At 40.6% G+C, this 19,976-nt stretch overlaps 1 protein-coding gene across 15 annotated transcripts in view; it reads right to left on the minus strand.

Annotated features, from left to right (window-relative positions):
• The window catches only part of LOC138739425 (spermatogenesis-associated protein 13-like), a 160,053-nt gene that overhangs the window by 72,811 nt on the left and 67,266 nt on the right, over nt 1–19,976 (minus strand). For 3 of the 15 annotated variants that reach the window (XM_069891431.1, XM_069891430.1, XM_069891432.1), the window contains one exon: nt 8,927–8,990. The exons of the other annotated variants lie outside the window; for them this stretch is intronic. In XM_069891431.1, the coding sequence (XP_069747532.1) occupies nt 8,927–8,983 (57 nt within the window). In that variant the 5' untranslated portion in view covers nt 8,984–8,990. The remainder of the gene's footprint in view (nt 1–8,926; nt 8,991–19,976) is intronic. 15 annotated transcript variants of the gene reach the window in all.

Below are 19,976 nucleotides of genomic sequence, written 5' to 3' on the forward strand. Positions count from 1 at the left end.
AAAGTTGAATCACATTGGATAGTGTGGTGAAGAAGACATTTAGTATGTTGTCTTTCATAAATCAGAATATAGAACACAGGAGTTGGGATGTTATGTTGAAATTGGTGAGGCCATATTTGGAATATTGTGTGCAGTTTTGGTCGCCGAATTACAGGAAGGATAGAAAAAGTATAGAGAGACAGTGCAGAGGAGATTTACGAGAATGTTGGCGGGGTTTCAGGGTTTGAGTTACGGGGAACAGTTGAGCAGGCTGGGACTTTATTCCTTGGAGCATAAAGGTTGAGGGGTGATTTGATAGAGGTATTCAAAATTATGAGGGGGACAGATAGAGTCAATGTGAATAGGCTTTTTCCACTGAGAGTGGAAACAAGAGGGCATGGATTGAGAATAAAAGGGGAAAAGTTTAAGGGAAACGCAAGGGGAAATTTCTTCACACAGAGGGTGATGGGGGTATGGAATGAACTTCCAGCAGTGGTGGTAGAAGCAAGATCGATGTTAATATTCAAGGATAGTTTGGATAGGTATATGGATGGAAGAGGAGAGGAAGGTAATGGGCCAAACGCACATCAGTAGGACTAGGTGGGAACTGATGTTCGGCACTGTCTAGTCGGGCCAAATTGGTCTGTTTCGGTGCTGTAAATGGTTATATAGTTATAAGTTCGACATATGGCTGCACGGCCTAAAGGTTTACATGAGGTGCAACCACATCTCAGACGACATCGATAATTATGATCTACTCTTCTCATCAGTCAGCCAAAGAGCCTACCAAATAATCTGCAACTGTGATGAGTACAACGATACGATGGCCCTACTGTGGCAGCAGCATGGCTCCCCTATAAACTTGATTTTCACTCGTTACCTTCTGGTCACCCGACGCTAGGCTCCCATTGAGTCTGTTGATGACTTGGCAAGGGCCATGCAGGAGCTGGGATGAGCCTATGGGTGCATAGAAATGACAGTTGCCGTCTACCAAGAGGAGCTCATCCACAACAGGTTAGTGGCCAGATTTTGTTCAAATCATATCAGAGGGAGACTCCTGGAGAAGGGCAATAGGACCCTACAGGAAGTCATGCAGCTGGCGTGATCACATGAAACAGCCCTCAAAAATATGGAGATGTACACCTCTGGCTATGTGGCCACTGGGTGAGGAGCTCAGATGCTGCCACCTTAGAACACAAGGCCCCTAACAGCCACTATTGCTGCTGAGCAATTACTGTGGCCATTTCTGCACCCTCAGAAGCACTGTCCGGCCCAAAGTGCAAACTGCTTGAACTGCAGGAGGAAGAAACAATATGTTGAACCAAACCTTCATCTAGCAGCATGGAGTGCGAGCCGCGATTGTCCTCGTCATCTTGGAACAGCCAACTTCCGGAGTCACTTCTGGCGGCAGAGAACCGAACGGTGGGAAGAGGAGTGAGGCAATGGGTCAATGTCATTTTTGGTGACTCTTCCGGACCCCACTGTGTGTGATCCATGGAGGCAGCCATCTTCAAGACCTCTGGGTGGCCATCTTGGTGGTCCCTTCCGCCACATCACAGCAGCAGTGATTCAGAGAACAAACTCTGGCTTAAATCATTCTGGACCAGAACAGGTCTCACCAGCTGGCATGATCCATGAAAGACATAGAGGTAAATGGTCATGCCACGGGTTGCCTATTCAACATGGGGAGCACTGAAAGTTTCATACACCCGGGCACTGTACCCTCACAGTTTCCCCTGCAAAGTGTAAGGTATCGCTGGCATCAGAATCTCACTCCACTGAAATCAGCAGATGCTGCACAGTGACCCTAAACATGAGGGGCACAAAGTACAAAAACTTCAAACTTCTCGTCATGTCCATCTCTGCGTGCCAAACTGGGGCTGGACTTTCCAATGCCAGCTAAAGAGCGTACTGATGCAGTTTGACGGCATCCCCCCACCCATGGTCCAAAACAATCAATTCCTGGATAGCCCACCCATCTCTCTGAATATGCCAATCAGACACCGGAACACTGCCAAAGGCACATGATCTGCAGTCTGGCTACCCTCTGGGTCCCTCCACCCTCACCCCCCCCATTCAAGAATCTCACCCCTGTCTGCAAACCGGTCACCAGGAAAAGTACTCACATTTCCCATTTGTAATTCTATGTCCAGACATGACTGTGGCCGCGTTTATTAAAGCCCTCCGCAACCTCTTCACCTTGTTTGGACACCCCAATTACATTCATAGTGATCAAATGTCCTCATTCATGAAGAGTTGCGCCAATAATTTCTGACCAAGGATATAGCCACAAGGACGACCACCAGCTACAACCCCCACAGGAATAGACAGGTGGAAAGGGGAAATGGCATGATTTGGAGGGCAATCCTCTTGACCCTAGTCAAAAGGGATGCCCATCTTCCAGTGGCAAAGGTCCTTCTGGAAGCACTACATGCCACCAGGTCCCTGCTATGAACACTACCGCACATGAAAAACCATTCTCCTTCCCCAGGAGGTCGGCGTTGGGAACCACATTACTGGTCCCAGGATCAGTGCTACTCCACAGGCATGTCAAGAATCACAAGTCAGATTCGCTGGTCGAGGAGGCACACCTCCTGCTTGCAAACCCTCAATATGCCTACATGCAGTACCAGGATGGTATAGTATCTTCCCGGAACCTGGCTCACACAGGAGCCCCATCAGTGGAGGTGCATACTGAAGCCCCCACCATCGACCAGCCGGCCTCTTGTATCTTGCTGACAAACAAGTACTTGAACCCACCGCCACCATCCTCCAGGCCTCCTCCCTTACCACCCTGACAAACATTAACTGATCCCCTAACACCCCCTCACCCCCCTGAACCAGTTCAGACTAACACAGTTCAGCCTCTGGATATACAGATCACTGTCCCAAAGGAGCCGTCAATTACGCAACCGGCACTGCAGCAATCACAGTGGCAGATAAAGCCACTGTACCAACTAGATCTGTGAACTGTAAAAGACTACATGAACTGAAACGATGGACTCTGTCGCACTTCACTCCCGCCGGACTTTATCTTAAAAGAGGTGAATGTGGTGGAACACAGCATTGCTTTGAGTCCGCTTGTTGTTGTTGAATGCCCTTCAATAATTTTTATTTCAGTCTTAGCATACTATGGTAATTTTATTTTTACTTATGTAATTGGTGCCTCTTACTTGCTATATTCCAAAAATTTCAGATTCCACAGGCTAAATACCTTCCTTTTACGTCACAAGGAAATACAAAATATGAAAACGTTTTGGCGAGAATAGTTAGGATTTGTTGGATTATAATTAGAATGTTTTGGATTCTGGATATATTCCTATTCTCCAGAATAAGTTGCCAAATCACCTGCAAAAAAACCATACTAGTTCAAATTATGTTCAAACATTCTGCAAAATATGGAACATAGCTCAATTATTACATCTCAGCAACAACATTACCAACCACCAACATATCTAAACAGCTGAAATCAATGCTATATTTTAAAACTCATCTCAGTAGACAGCATTAATAAAGAAACCATTCACTCTGACTTGTAATCACTCACAGAAACGAGGTACAGTATTAGGAAACAATTATCCTCGTACCTCCATGTAAGTAATGTTCAATGCTGAAGTTTGTTCATCAAATACATTAGTTATTCAGACTGTTCACTCCCCAAGGTAACCGGCATCATTTCACTTTTGATTCTAGAATATAAATGTCCTTGTGTCCATTCTGAATTAATATTACAAGTTGATCTGCTTACTCCAATGTGACAATCGTACATTCTATTTCACCTTTTTACTTCAAGAATTTTAGTCCAATTTTAAAATTATATAATCTTGTAGTGGAATCCACAATAAAAGAAATGGTACCTCTACAATTAATTTATTCCAGTAAGTCTTCCAAGTCCACCAGGAAAACATTGACAAAGAAGCAATATAATTGTAAATTACGTTTTATTTAATGACTTCATCTTTGTTAACTGTTTGTTTAAAAAGTCAATTCATACAACATTCTGCTTTAATTCACCAGCATGAGCCAGGGATAGAAAGATTTGGCACTGCAGCTCCCAAAGGACATACTTCAGAGAATTCCTCCCAGATAAATAATTAGTAATTCACAGACATGACACTAGGTGACTCCAAATATAGCTCTTGTGACAGTCATTCTTTCACCACATAAATGTTAAAATGGAATAAACATTGCAGTGTTGCAAAATAATATGCTGAAACTAATCCTAATGGCCACATTTTAGAGAGGACATGTAGCTGGTCATAATTTCAATACATAATATTTTACTTCCAATCACACACATGACAGCTTATGATGAATTAGTTTGCTGTTGGGGATTTAAATATACTTCTTAGCTCATTTCCTGATAAGTATCTCTTGCATTGAAAGTTAGGTTATATTTACAATGCAGCTACTTCCCTACATTGGATGATCATGAAGGGGTCAATTTGTCCCTTGCACCTAAGGTCATGGAACCTCGAGCAAAAGTACATTTAAGCAACCTAAATACGGTAGATTGCAATTATTTATATTAAAAAAAGCTGAAATATGGGGTTGATTACAGCCTGTACTTGGGGAAAATGGCAAATCTGCAAGCAAAGCCACACACTCATTTGCCAAAGGAAAAAGTTGAGAGAGCACTTTCCCATAAGAATAAAGCCTCATTGGCCTTGTTAATTTAGCAAGGGACATTCCTCCAGTATCAACCTCCCTCAGAAACATTTGCCCTTGTATGCTCTATGGTGATTGGAGAGTTGCCACTTCCCTTGGACATAAATATGACCATTGAGGGAACCTTTCCAAACATTCAGCAATATTTAAATTCCTTTGGTAACTATGAACACTGAGAACATCAAAAACAATTTCTTGTGAGATCTATGGTTGCCTTAAGTTTTCAGTTCATTTGAGCTGCTCTTTAAATGTCATTCCAATAGATATGAAGCCTTGGTGTGTAGAGACTGTCAAATAAGCACTTACTAGATCTTGCAGTTCCAATTCAGATCAGGAATACTGAAAACATTTCAAATAAGCTTGCATAGATCTTGACCAGAAGTAGCCAGAGTTCTTTCAAACTGGCACGTAGAACAATAGATCATTACAGCACAGAAAAACAGGCTATTCAACCCTTCTGCTCTATGCCGACCAATAAAACTAGCTAGTCCCACTGACCTGCTCTCATTCTATAACCCTCCAGACCTCTCCTATCCATGTATTTATCCAATTTATTTTTAAAACTCAAGACTGAATCTGCATTCACTACATCAGATTGCAGTTCATTCCACACTCTGATTTACACTCGTTACCTTCTGGTCACCCGACACTAGGCTCCCATTGAGTCTGTTGACGACTTTGCGAGAGCCATGCAGGAGCTGGGATGAGCCTATGGGTGCATAGAAATGACAGTTGCTGTCTACCAAGAGGAGCTCATCCACAACGGGTTAGTGGCCAGATTTTGTTCAAATCATATCAGAGGGAGACTCCTGGAGAAGGGCAACAGGACCCTACAGGAAGTCATGCAGCTGGCGCAATCACTCTATAATTGTAAAACTATCCCCTAATGTTCCCCTTATACCTTTCCCATTTCAGCCTAAAGCTATGACGTCTCATATTTATCTCCCCCAATCTAAGTGGAAATATCCTACTCACATCTACTCTGCTATATCCCTCATAATCTTATAAACCCTTATCAAGTCTCCCATCATCTTTCTTTGTTCCAAGGAGTATAGTCCTAATCTGTTTAGTCTTTCCCAGAAACTCAACTCCTGAAGACCCAGCAACATCTTAGTAAATTTTCTTTGCACTCTTTCAATCTTATTGATATCATTCCTGCTGCTGGGTGACCAGAATTGCACAATATTCTCAGTGTGGCCTCACCAATGACTTGAATAACTTCAACATTACATCCCAACTTCTATACTCAATACTTTGATTTATAAAGGCTTAGATACCAAATGCTTTCTTTATAACCCTGTCCACATGCGACACCATTTTCAGGGAACAATGTGTATGTACTCCTTGATCTCTTTGCTCCTCCACACTCCTCAATGACTTACAACTTACTATGCATGTCTCACCCTGATTCACTCTTCCAAAGTGCAACATCTCACAATTATCTGCATTAAATTCCATCAACCATTTACTGTCCCAATTTCCCAGCTGGACCAGATCCCTCTGCAAGTTTTTAAAATCTTCCTCACAGTCCATGATGCCTCCATCTTTGTGTCATCAGCAAACTTGCTGATCCAATTCACCACATTATCTTCGAGGTCATTAATATAGATTTTTTTTTAAAAACATCAAAACAAACAATAATGGTCCCAACACAGATCTCTGTCGCACTCCACTTGACACAGATCTCCAGTCTGAGAAGCAACCATTCACCACCACTATTTTCTTCCATCAAGCCAATTTTGAATCCAGTTTGCAACCTCTCTATATATACCTAATGTCCTAACCTTCTCAACCTACCTCTCATGCAAGGCAGCAAGCACCTCCTTCTCCATATGTTCCATGACACTTCTATTTGTTTCCTTTCCATCCTTATTCACTAAGCCAGTTTTCTGCATAAATACCGATGCAAAAAAAATTTGTTCAAGATCTCCGCCATTTCACAAAGCTCCACACATAGTTGACCACTGATTTTCTAGGGGTCAAATTTTGTCCCTTACTATTCTTTTCCTTTTAATATTCTTGCAGAAACCCTTTGGATTTTCCTTCACATTATCTTCCAAAGCACCTTCAAGTCTTCTTTTTGCCTTCCTAATTTCTTTCTTAAGTATTCTCTTACATTTTCTATTTTCTGCAAGTAGGTAATTTTCTCCTTGTTGTCTATACCGCATATATAGCCCCCCACATTTTTTAACCAACTCTCCAATATCCCTATGTCTGTTAACTTTGCCCTTATTCCTGGTAGGAACATACAATCTCTGCACTCTCCAGAAAATAAATTATTCCAATTGACTCTTCCAAGATCCTTCCTCATTTCCTCAAAATTGGCCTTTCTCCAATTCATGACCTCAATGAGGACCTTCTCCAAAAATTAACTTGAAACTAATGATATTATGGTCACTGGACGAAAAATGCTCACCTGCACATACTTCTGCCACCCGACTTGCCTGGTTCCCTAAAAGAAGATCAAGTATTGCATCTTCTCTTGTTGGTACCTCTACATATTTGATATAGAAAAACACATTTGACAAACTCCAACTCATCCAGTTCTTTTAACATATGAGAGTCCCAGTCCTACTATCACAATTTTCTGTTTCTTACACCATTCTGCTATCTCACTACAGATTTGCTGCTCCAAATCTCTTAACTAATGGATGTTCTGTAATACAGTCCTATTAGTGTGCTCATGCCCTTCTTGTTTCTCAGCTCCAACCATATGGCCTCTGTAGATGAGTCCTCAGTGCTGTCCTGTCTATACACAGCTGTGATATTTTTCCTGACTAGCAATGCCACACCTCCTCCTTTCCCCTATCCTGTCTGAAACAATGAATCCATGGAACATTGAGCTGCCAACCCTGCCCCACCAGCAACCAAGTCTCACTAATAGCAATAATGTCCTAATCCCATGTGGCAATCCTCACTCTAAGATCATCTGCCTTACCGACGATACTCCTCGCATTGAAGTAAATGCATGTGAGATCACTTCTTTCCTGAACAACCTGCCTTTACATGCAATCCTTGTATAACTTCATCCCACCTTACTATCTGCTCTAACACTCTGGTTTCCCTCCCCCTGCAAATCTCATTTAACACCCCCCTCACCCCTAAAGCAACACAAGCAAAACTACCTGCAAATACAATTCTGTTTCACTCCATGTAAATATTGATTTTCAATTGCACTGTGATTTTAAAAAAAGCCTATGCAATCCAACTTCTAGGTACTTGACTCATGTCCTGTAAAATTTAAATTTAATTACATCTTTTTGAATATTTTATTTATATTTTCACACAAACTTGAAAAGTCATATCTAGTGCATTGCCAAGAATGACAACTCACATTCAAATATTCTCTTTATGACTATATATACAAGCCCGTGTCTCTAACAGCTTTCCTCCCCTTACATATAAAACAAGACTACTCACTCACACTTTGACCAACAACAAAACTTTAACACTAGGAAAATAAATAATAAATAATGGACAGGGATTGTTGCGGCTCAATGGAGGACCTCTGGGCCGATACTCAATCCTGAATTTCCTTGATCGGAATCAATGCAAGGGAGAGGAAGCCACAGCAAGGAATAGGGAAACCAATCACCGCTATGCATGTATGGCTGCCAGATCCTACGAAAGGTACCATATTTGTTTCTCAGGTTATGTTATTTTCTCCAGGGGAATGCAGCTCTGCATTTTCACATTCCATCGTTCGATACCAAGACGAGAGTCGGACTTCCAGGTAGCTGCAATGCACTTCCTGGCCACTGCCAATGCGATTAACGCAAATTGGATTTGAAATTTGGACAGCTTCATTGTAAGCCTTATGTCCATTATGTTTCCCAACAGGAACAACTCTGGGTCCTGCGGGAATTGTTTACCTATGATTTTTTTCTAGAACTTGGCTTAGTTCTTCCCAAAAGGACCAGGTTGCATGCACGAACATCCCAGATTGTGTGTGTCCAATGAGCAACGACTCTCTCTCTGAAAATGACAAGATCCTTCCTGAGCGGTAACCATTTAAGCACCAGAGCTTGGTGAAAATTCATAAATGTTAAATCCTGTGCACAGTATAAGAATTGCCTGATACTGGTGAACTTGGAGGAGTGAGAAGTGAGATTGGACTGTGAATCAAAGAACTTTTCTGAATTTATACACATTACATAGACATGCGCTTAGAATTAGAAGAGGGTTGTTAGGTTAAGTTAATAAGTAATAAGTTAAAATTTGATCCTGTTTTTATGTTTAAAGAAAATTAAAAGTGACTTTTGTTTAAGTAACCATTTACCTTGGTGAATTTCTTTTGTTGCTGGGTTTTGAGGTCCTCTGGGCCCGTAACAGTCATGCAGCATCTATAGATGGTAAAGGGTAACCAATTATTTTCAGCCATCTATGAACAAAAGCAGGCAGGCACCAATGTAAAAAGGTGGGGGTGGGTAGGAGGAGGGAAGAAGAGACAGGAGGAGGAAGACAGACTAATGGTGAAGAAGTCGTATGTGGATATGGGAGGGAGGGTAAATGATTAAAAATAGCTGATGAGCATTAAGGGAGAGGGTAGCTCTCTGAATGGTGAGGGAAGGGAAGGGTGTGAGGAGCTGGAAGAAAGGAGACAGAGGGATGGGCAAAGAGAGGGGTTTAATAGAAACTGAGGAAGTCACTATAAATATCATCTGTTGGAGAGTGCCCAGATGGAATATTAAATGTTTCTCCTCCAATTTATGGCTAGATTCGGTTTGCCAGTGCATGCTTCCATGGATAGACATGTTATGTAGGTATAGTGTGTGGAATTAAAATAGTTACCCATTGGGAGGAGGTCATTATTGCAGGGGACAAAAATCTTTGATCATGATTGTGACCTAGAAAAGTTAATTATGCATTTTCTAACGATAAATTAAACTAAAATTGCTGATGCCTGAAATTAAAAAAAAGTAAAGGCTGGAAACTCTCAACAGGTCAGGCTGTACCTTACGAAAAGAAATAGAGTTAACATTGCAAGTAAAATATATCACAACAAAACTCTCTACTCAGGACTGGTATGGTTGTGCTCACTGCTAACCTCAAGAAAGCAATGTAAAAGTCTTAACCTCTCCAACACGAGGCCAATTTAACAACAGAGAAAATCATTAGGCTTGTCAAGCCATATCTTTTCTCCGTAGAGCTTCAATCATTTGCTCTTTTCCCTTGCTCTATAACGTTTTTAATTATTTTTTATTTTCAAATATTTATCCAAGTTCTTTCTGAAAGCCACGAGTGAATCAGCAACCACCGCACTTTCACGCAATGCACTTCATATTACAAGTATTCATTGTGTAAAAAGTTTTAAATTGTGCCTTTTGCAACCATTTTAAATATGTGTTTCTCTGCTCATGGACAATGTTTCTCTACATTTTTCTATGAAACTATCATGAGTTTCTATATTTTTGATAAATCTTCCTTAATGTTCTAGTCAACGTTATACATTACAAAAAGATTCTGAACTCCAAGCCATTGTCAATACTTTCATTGAAGCATGAAAAGGATGGCCCTTATATTCAGCATTCACAAGATGAACGTGCTCTGCCAACTTGACCCGAATGTTCTCCAACAACAAAGGCCCGAGATAAGACACTGCAATACATGAACTACTTCCCATATGTCGATAGCCTCCTTTCAGTCAAAGCAGATATAGGTGATGAAATTTACCCCTGCCTGTAATAGGCCCTCACAGCCTTTTGTTAATTTGCAGATTAAGACCTTAAATCCAGCGCAAAAATTTGTTTATTTCAAATTTTAGCAATACTTGGATATCATCATTGAAATTCAATTCCAGAAGGGTGTTCTCTTCCAGCAGGTACAATTGAAAAGTTGATTTCCCTCTACTCCTTCCACTCAACCCTATCCTTGAATAGAGTTATATATTGTACAAGATACAGTATTTGCTATCCAGAGATGTTAACCCATATTTAAAGAACATAAAATAAAAGTGTGAAAAAAAGTTACCATTCTGAGGTGAAATACCACTGTAGGTATTTTTTTGCATCATGTAGAATTTTTTTTTATATACATGGAGAAAGGGATAGATGAAAGCAAAATTAACCTGTATCAGAGTGATGGCAAGAGCAAAGTGTGGAGGCGTAAAGGAATTGCCCAAGATCCAAAACATACTACCTCATCGGTGAAACATAGTGGTGGGGCTGTTATGGCCTGAGCAGGTAGAGCTGCCACAGGTACTGGCACACTTATCACAGGAGCAAAATTAATTCTGAGGTGTATAGAAACATCTTATCTGCTCAAGTTCAAGCAAATAACTCCATACTCATTGGAGGGTGGTTCATCCTACAGCAACCTACAGCAAAAGCAAAAAAGGAGTTTTTCAAAGATAAAAACTGGAAAATTCTTTAATGGTCAAGTCAGTCACCCAATCCAAAACCATTTGAGCATGGCTTCCATATGCTAAAGAGAAAACTTCAAGCCCCTACAGAAGTAGGATCTGAAAATGGCTGCAGTAGATGCCTGCCTGGCAGACCATCACCAGAGAAGATACTCAGAATCTGGTGATTCTATGAACCACAGACTTCAAGCAGTCATTCCATGCAAGGGATATGCAACGTAGTATTAAACATGATTGGTTTAATATACACACCATTGCAATGCCCCAAATGTTATAGTGGCCTGAAAGGATGGGACTAATGCATAAAAAGTACTGTAATTTCTACATGGTCAAACCAGAATGTACACAGATACCGTTTAATAAAATTTGGATTATTTGATTACAAATTTAAAACTGTGGAGCACAGGGTAAATAAATGAAACATTGTGTTTTTGTCCCAAACATTATGAAGGGCACAGTACATCTTTAGGCCCATCCTACTACACCCATACACTGATCTCCAGATTACTACCTACCACCCACCAGTATGAATGCCTAATCTGCTTCTTCCCATATTTTGTAATTCCCTCCATTTTTGCTGCAGGTCACAACTTCAAGTAATCCACTCTTCTCCACTGCCAGACCTGCAGCCCCAGGCAATTCACCAAGATCTACCAAGATCCAACTGCACGAAAACCAACAAGGTCGGGTCAGATACAGCAATGAGCTCTCTGAACCCTTCTCCATTAACAATGGCGTGAAGCAAGGCTGCGTTCTCGCACCAACCCTCTTTTCAATCTTCTTCAGCATGATGCTGAATCAAGCCATGAAAGACCTCAACAATGAAGACGCTGTTTACATCCGGTACCGCACAGATGGCAGTCTCTTCAATCTGAGGCGCCTGCAAGCTCACACCAAGACACAAGAGCAACTTGTCCATGAACTACTCTTTGCAGACGATGCCGCTTTAGTTGTCCATTCAGAGCCAGCTCTTCAGCGCTTGACGTCCTGTTTTGCGGAAACTGCCAAAATGTTTGGCCTGGAAGTCAGCCTGAAGAAAACTGAGGTCCTCCATCAGCCAGCTCCCCACCATGACTACCAGCCCCCCCCACATCTCCATCGGGCACACAAACCTCAAAACGGTCAACCAGTTTACCTATCTCGGCTGCACCATTTCATCGGATGCAAGGATCGACAACGAGATAGACAACAGACTCGCCAAGGCAAATAGCGCCTTTGGAAGACCACACAAAAGAGTCTGGAAAAACAACCAACTGAAAAACCTCACAAAAATTAGCGTATACAGGGCCGTTGTCATACCCACACTCCTGTTCGGCTCCGAATCATGGGTCCTCTACCGGCATCACCTACGGCTCCTAGAAAGCTTCCACCAGCGTTGTCTCCGCTCCATCCTCAACATTCATTGGAGCGACTTCATCCCTAACATCGAAGTACTCGAGATGGCAGAGGCCAACAGCATCGAATCCACGGTGCTGAAGGTCCAACTGCGCTGGGCAGGTCACGTCTCCAGATGGAGGACCATCGCCTTCCCAAGATTGTGTTATATGGCGAGCTCTCCACTGGCCACCATGACAGAGGTGCACCAAAGAAGAGGTACAAGGACTGCCTAAAGAAATCTCTTGGTGCCTGCCACATTGACCACTGCCAGTGGGCTGATATCGCCTCAAACCGTGCATCTTGGCACCTCACAGTTCGGCGGGCAGCAATCTCCTTTGAAGAAGACTGCAGAGCCCACCTCACTGACAAAAGACAAAGGAGGAAAAACCCCACACCCAACCCCAACCCACCAATTTTCCCCTGCAACCACTGCAACCGTGTCTGCCTGTCCCGCATCGGACGTGTCAGCCACAAACGAGCCTGCAGCTGACGTGGACATTTACCCCTCCATAAATCTTCGTCTGCGAAGCCAAGCCAAAGACTTAACTGATGCATCAATGACAAATCCTTAACCAATTTACTGACTTTAATTTTTCACCATCTGCCCCGGCCCCTCCCCCTCCAATTATCCTTCCCAATTACAGGGAACATCTCCCTCACTCACACACACATCCCACTGAACCCTATAGCCCTATCTCTAATCCAATGAGTTCCTGAACATAGCATTGAGAAAGAAGAGCAGCATAGCTAGCACCCTCTTGTCTAATGATAATATGCAATGTACAGTCTATTAATCCACTGCCTATCCACCGTTCTAGTGCTCCCTACAGAGACCAGTGGAAGGCCAAAGTTTAAAATCCATTCAACAATTATTTCACAGATTGTTAAAAATTGTGTCAAACCCTTCAGGAAATCTTGAACTATTTTCTAATAAAAACTTTACTGAAGAATAGCAACAATTAGTTTGCACACAACTTCCACGTACAAGTCTAGGTCGTTTGTTCTTATATTGATTAAGACATAAATATCTGTCAGAAAACTCTTCATCTTCTTCAAAATAGTACCATGGGGTCTTTTACATTCAGCTGAAAGTAGATGAGCCCTTTGAAATAGCGCATAGATATCAAAATATCAATTAAAGATTTGATTAGAAAAACAAAATTGTGGCAGGCATCTCCAGGTTTGAAGTACTAGCACACAAGGGCCAATGGGAATGCTCATTTGACATCATTTCAGAAAACTGGGAGACACCAGTTTTCATGTTAGTTACGAGTCCAACATGATCTGAGTGTCCCATTTTGCTTGTTTTCCTTAACTTTCATAATTTACCTATATTTCTCCCCACAAGTTCCTCAAAGCCCTATTCTTCCATATCCCCCTCCTAATTACCATAACCCACCTCTCAAACAACCATATCTTACGCACATCTGTCACTTCCATGATAACCTCACCACTAGAAATCTCCACAGCCATCAATGGTAGAAGATTGTGCAGGATATGCTTACTTCTCTTCCATTAGAGCTCTTCTGGAGTAAAATATTCAAACCTCCCTAGAAGTGTTGTGGTTAAATGTGGACATTGGGCATTCTACATTAATAATTTACCTGAAAGATGGCATCCACGCAGTGATCTTTGAGCTTTGTGCTTGATCTGAGATGTGGCTGCCAAATCTTAGCAAGTGAGAAATAAAATGAAGGAAGTTTGAGACAACTATAAATTTGGGGGAAAATTTTTCAGAAAAGAACTGATTGAACCAAATTGGTGTTCCACAAATTTTTTCTTCCACAAAAATATAATAATGATGATGTGAGAGATGGGAAAATTGATCTAAAATTATGAACATGGAAGAAACTAAAATTCATCAGTTAATGGCTGTAACCAGTACAAACAGGATGAGCTTGGGGATTAGGATGCAGGAAAGCAGAGTCAGCACGATTAACATAAGAATCTTCTGTATGACAAGAGCCACCATAAGACTAAGAAAAGGAATGGTAAGGTACAATAGAATGTAGGAAGTTGAGGTAGTCTGGATCAGATAAAGGTCTCCTAAACCTGGACAGAAGTACCAAGTCCTACATATCTAATTAGCTAACCATACACAGATTTATACATATGAAACTAGCCAACCCTAGAGAGAATGAGTCAACTCCGCATACCAAGAGATTGTAGCCCCGAGAATCAGGAAGGTGTGAATAAGGACAATGACATGATGGGACACCCACAGGATACCCCCTGGTCCTCCAAGTGTACTGAAACTGCACGTAGGCAGGAAGGATTACCTATGCCAAACCCATCCAGGGGGCAGAAGAATGTAAGGGGGAGGGCACTCTGATACTGAAATTGACTGTATAAAAGTTGGGTGAGCCCCAGTATGTGTGTGTATTCCCAGGGTAAGGGGAAGCACCCAACTTTGCATTGTTGTTGTAATAAATGTTCTTTGTTCTCAATTTTTGTCTCGAGCAATTTCTTTAAAGGTACTTTAATTTCTAACAATGATATTCCACTTTTCACACAATTCTATTACTTAAGCATGACTTGCCATAAAAACTCTTAATAACAAGTATACACTATTGCAATTAAAGGAATAGCTCTATTGTGAACAGCTGCAAAAAGGGTTTCATATATTCTTTGCACAAAAGCAGTAACAAGTCAAAATTCTAAAAAGCTGTGGTTCTGTCGTAATAGACTAATGCTTATATTTATAACTTTTACACTGTCTTCAAATGTATTTGAAAATATTTTTCGCTAACATTTTATTGAAAACATTAAAAATGTAATTTTATTGGAGCTCAATTGGAAGACATTATGCATTCCATTGAGGCCCACAATATTTAAAAACAAACAGCACAAGGCAGAACCAAACTCCACTATACCCAGCCATTTCATTAACCAAATGGCAATTTGAAAGAGTAATGCTGACTGAAACTTGTAACTTTAAAAAAATTTAGTCATCTGTTACATAATCTGAATCAACACTGAAGCATTCTGGACCCAGTCAAAAACATGCATTTAAGGATACTTGCATGGAAATGACCTTACCTTCGTGATATTTGAAAGACTAAGGAGAAAATGGAGATTTGCACTTTTAAAGAGTGTTGAACAACAACCATTTCATGGAGACAAGGATATCAAATCACAAACCAGTTGGACCAGCTTCCTTCATTGGAACAACACAAGGTTTCCAAGCTGCAACTGCAAATTCACCTTGCTGGAAGTTAAGAAATCTTTGAAGATTAAAATGGAGATTAGAGAGCAAGCAAAAGAAAGAAGGCATCTCTAGGCAGAGTTGTTAGTAACTAGCTTGTAGGTTGCTTGGCAAATCGCATCCCTAGAGAACAATAAAGTGACAGAGAAAACATTCACAGCTGCATGACTCTTGGGGCTAGCTTCCTCCTTTGATCCACTGTGTAAAGCTGTCATTGTAAATATTCAAACAGAGATAATGTATCCTCTTCACTCAGACAAGAGAGGAAAATAAAATAATTGCATCAGTGTTTAGCTCAATCATAGTTCGGTGAATAAATAAGATACTGATAATTTTAGAAGGAAACAATACCCTCAAATATTGTAGATATTCCCCATTTGTTATTTAGTTCTTAAACAGAGGTTTAAAATAATCAGATTATTAGCAAGCTCATGAAATCTCCCGAGCAATGGAAAATCATTTTAAAAATGGCTTTAATTTGACATGACAGCTTTTTCAAGACAATGGTTTTGAATCTAAATAGAGCACAAATGCCATTCATTGGCCACCATGCATTCTTTAATAATAAATAAAACTTTTTCCAAAACTTATCAAGAGACATTGTACCCCAAGTTCTGTAGTACTCTGTTCTGCAACACTCTCCATGACCCTGCCATTTTCTGCGCATATCCTCGTTTGACTTGCCAAAGTGCAACATTTCACACTTGTCTGAGCTGTGTATAGACAGGACAGCACTGAGGACTCATCTACAGCATCTCAGGCACAAAACAGATTTCATTTAAAATGCCAGAGCTCTGCTCAAGCCAGACAATCCAGGCTCCGGGTGCCTTTGCAAAAACTTTGAAGTGTGCCTATAAGGACTTCATAAGTAGGTGCTAATTAGACATGCTGTGGAGTAATGGATTATTGTTTTGGAAAGCATCAGATGAACGCACTCGGAAGATTAGGTCCAGAACTGCATTCTGTCTGAGTGCAGTTTGCTGTTCTAAGAGAGTCATGTGGCTTTCTCTGAGAGAAGGAGAGAGAGAGAGAATTCAGTTCTACAGTCAGCAGCAGCAGCTGGGACTGGAACAGGACAAGCTGGCAAACTTGTGGAAAAACCCCATTTTGAAGACGGGTTGTGAGTTCTTAGTTCAGCCTGGCCAATGGTCACACAAGAGATGGCTGGCTGTATAATGTTTCACTTGAAATAAGAGAAACAGAAGAGGAACTCTGTAGTGACCTGAAAAAAAGAGGTTATCATCTGGAAAACCCTAATGGGGCAAGTTTCTTCCGCAAGATACTGAAGTGGCTGATCGACAGGGATCAGTGTTCAACGAGCAAAAAATCTCTCTGTGAAAATCGACAAGAACCTTCTGGAGCAGTAAACATTTACCTTTCAAGCACCAAAGCCTGGTGAAATTAATAAATGTTAAATCCTGTGCACAGTATAATAATTGGAAGAGTGAAAAGTGAGATTGGACTGCAAACCAAGTAACTTTTTTTGAACTTATATACACATTACATACATGTGCACTTAGAATTAGAAGGGGGTTAAGTTAATAGTAATAAGTTAAAATTTGATCCTGTTTTTATGTTTAAAGATAATTAAAAGCAACTGTTCATCATCTGTGTGGGTCCTTCAGCTGCAGAGCCCCTCACTGGTCTGTCACTGTGGACAACATTCTTAGGGTCGCCTCCTCTGTTTCTCCTTCTCAAGAAAGGGTTTTCTCCCCATTATTGGACCCCTGCTGCTCCCCAGGAGTCTGAAATCCCTCATGGTCACTACCGAACACAGGAGCCGCCGCCTTGAGTCCACCGAACACAGGAGCCGCCGCCTTGAGTCCAGATCCCGAGGTCGCAGGATTTTAAATAAAATACCGTTGGATCCTTTAACAGGTCATTAAATGAATGTACGGAGGCATTAGCAGTAGGAATGGATGATAGGATGCTACAGGCGAATGCTGTGCTTCCGCTCCCCACTCTCCCAATGTCCACAGCAGCTTCGGTAACACTTCCCTTTTTTTGTGTACACAAATGGATCTAATAGATGATGGTTATTTGCAGCCACTTTATGGTCTTGGAGGGAGTAAATATTAAGGGTAGTGGATAAGGAATTAATCAAACAGGCTACTTGAACTTGAAGAGCATTGAATATTTTAAAGTGTTTTTATCCAGTTATTGGATAGAATTTTATCACTCTCATGACTCATGCAAGCAGATGTTGAAAAAGACTTGAGGAGAGTTAGAGGGTGAGACACTTGCTGCCTGGCACCCCATCTCTGATCTTCAGTGTTAGCCACAGTATTTGAGGCAGACATAACCAAGCAATACAAAAATTATATTGAGTTCAAACTGATTTGGGAGGAGGGTTGAAGTTCATTGCAATTAGCAGTCCTCGAAACATTTAAGAAGTTTAAAATTTTCCATACATCAAAACATCACAAGGCAAGCAATAGCTGAACAGGTCAGCAGCAAGTTTGACCAAGAAATTAAATAAAAACAGAAAATCCTAGAAATACACTGCATCAATGGAAAAAGAAATGGAGTTAATATTTTGGGTAAGAGTGAAAACAAGTTTTTATTTAAAGTTGAAGAGAGAGCACTGAATGATCTGGCCAGGGATGTCATGAGGATAAAGTTAACAAAATTATCCGAATAAGGTTAATGAGGGCAGTTGGAATCTGAACAAAAGGAACTAAAGTCACGTAATTTTGACAGAGAATGAGAACATCAAGATGAGAAAAGTAGAGATACTAGGAGATATTCAGGTCTGTGCAAATGGAAAGAGGAAAAATAGCCAACGTCACAATTGAACTGGCCAGTTCTAATAGAGAAAATTAGTTTTTGAATTGAATTCTTTATTGTCACATGTACCTAGATAGTGAAAAGCTTTTTTTGTGTGTTATCCAGGCAAGACAATCCATACTTAAGTGCAATAGTAAAAGAAGTGCAGGGTATAGTGTAACACCAAGTCAAAAAGAAAAATTTGGACAGATTCATGTATGCAGGGGTATGGTCTGGGTGCAGATCAGTGGGGCTAAGCAGAAAAATAGTTTGGCACAAACTAGAAGGCCCAAAAGGCCTGTTTCTGTGCTGTAGTGATCTATGGTTCCATGGTTTTGTGCAAGTAGGGATTTGCTCTACAAAGAATTGTATTTACTATCTGTTTTCTAGGGACATCAATTACACTGGAGTTGCTGTGCAGTGACTGGAGAGACTATGGAAACCTTTGCTCTTAACATCTCTTTGCCTTGCAAATGTAATATTTTATGTCAATAAAACCAAATGTTATTTTGTTTTGGGTTTTTTTAAACCTGTTTAGAAAGAATCCCAGCACTTGGTAGCAAGCTCAACAGGTTTCAAAGCAAAAGCTACTTCCCACTTGTTTACTTTCTGAGTGATGAAAAGTTTCTGTTGGAATAGAACTCCTTTGTTAATTATTCCAATATTTCCTTTTTGTTTTGCATCAATTTTTTCCATGCCTCTAAATGCATTTTTGATAAAGGTGATAATGTAGCTAGAAATCCTGTAGTAGTCAGTCAAATGGATAGTGTTCATTTGAAAGTGTTCAAAGAAAATATTAATAGGTTAGACAGCGGGGAAACAAGCCAAGGCTATTGAGAACTCATCGACGTTCAAACACTAATTTTCCTATTCCCACATCCTACAACTCAGGAGCCGGCATTTGCTCTGAGATACGGTATGTAATATGTTAGCAGTAAATAAAAATTGATGACTCCACCCACATATTAATTTGTTGGTTGAAAAGGAAGAGATAAATGCTTTTGCAGCAAAGAACACATTTTAGGATTTGTCTCAGTCATTTGTTTGCATCACGACCAGAGTATTTTGACAAAAATCATACCCAAAAGCATTTAGCTGGAAGATAAAACCCGTCAGTTCACCATTCTTTAATCTTTGTGGCAAGAAACATTGCATTTCATTTGGTACAAGATTGTGTGTATATATACTCTTATTAACTGTATATTTTCAGCAAAGTCTGTTTCCTCAAATCACTTCAGAATGGAATTTAGTATGGACAACATTTGATTCAGGTTAAAAATCAACCCCCTTCATGGTCCAGATTCATTTTGAAAATTATTAAAAGAAGCAGCAAAGACTTCTTACCATCAATTAATTGCACACTGCATTTTTAAACAGAAAGTCAAAACACACACACAACTAAATAATTTCATTGACTAAAGAAATTTTGGCTTCAATTGAAGTGATTGAATTTGAAACACAACATAGTCATACAGCACTGAAATAGGCCATTAATACCACCACACCCACAGCAACCAGAGGGGACCATCTGTTATTAAACCCATATTCTAGCACTTAATCCATAAATCTTCTATGCTTTGGTGATCAAGTGCTCTTGTAAACTCTTCAAAAATGTTATCT

Source organism: Narcine bancroftii, chromosome 7 (genome assembly GCF_036971445.1).
Source record: "Narcine bancroftii isolate sNarBan1 chromosome 7, sNarBan1.hap1, whole genome shotgun sequence".
Classification (NCBI taxonomy): Eukaryota; Metazoa; Chordata; class Chondrichthyes; order Torpediniformes; family Narcinidae; genus Narcine; species Narcine bancroftii.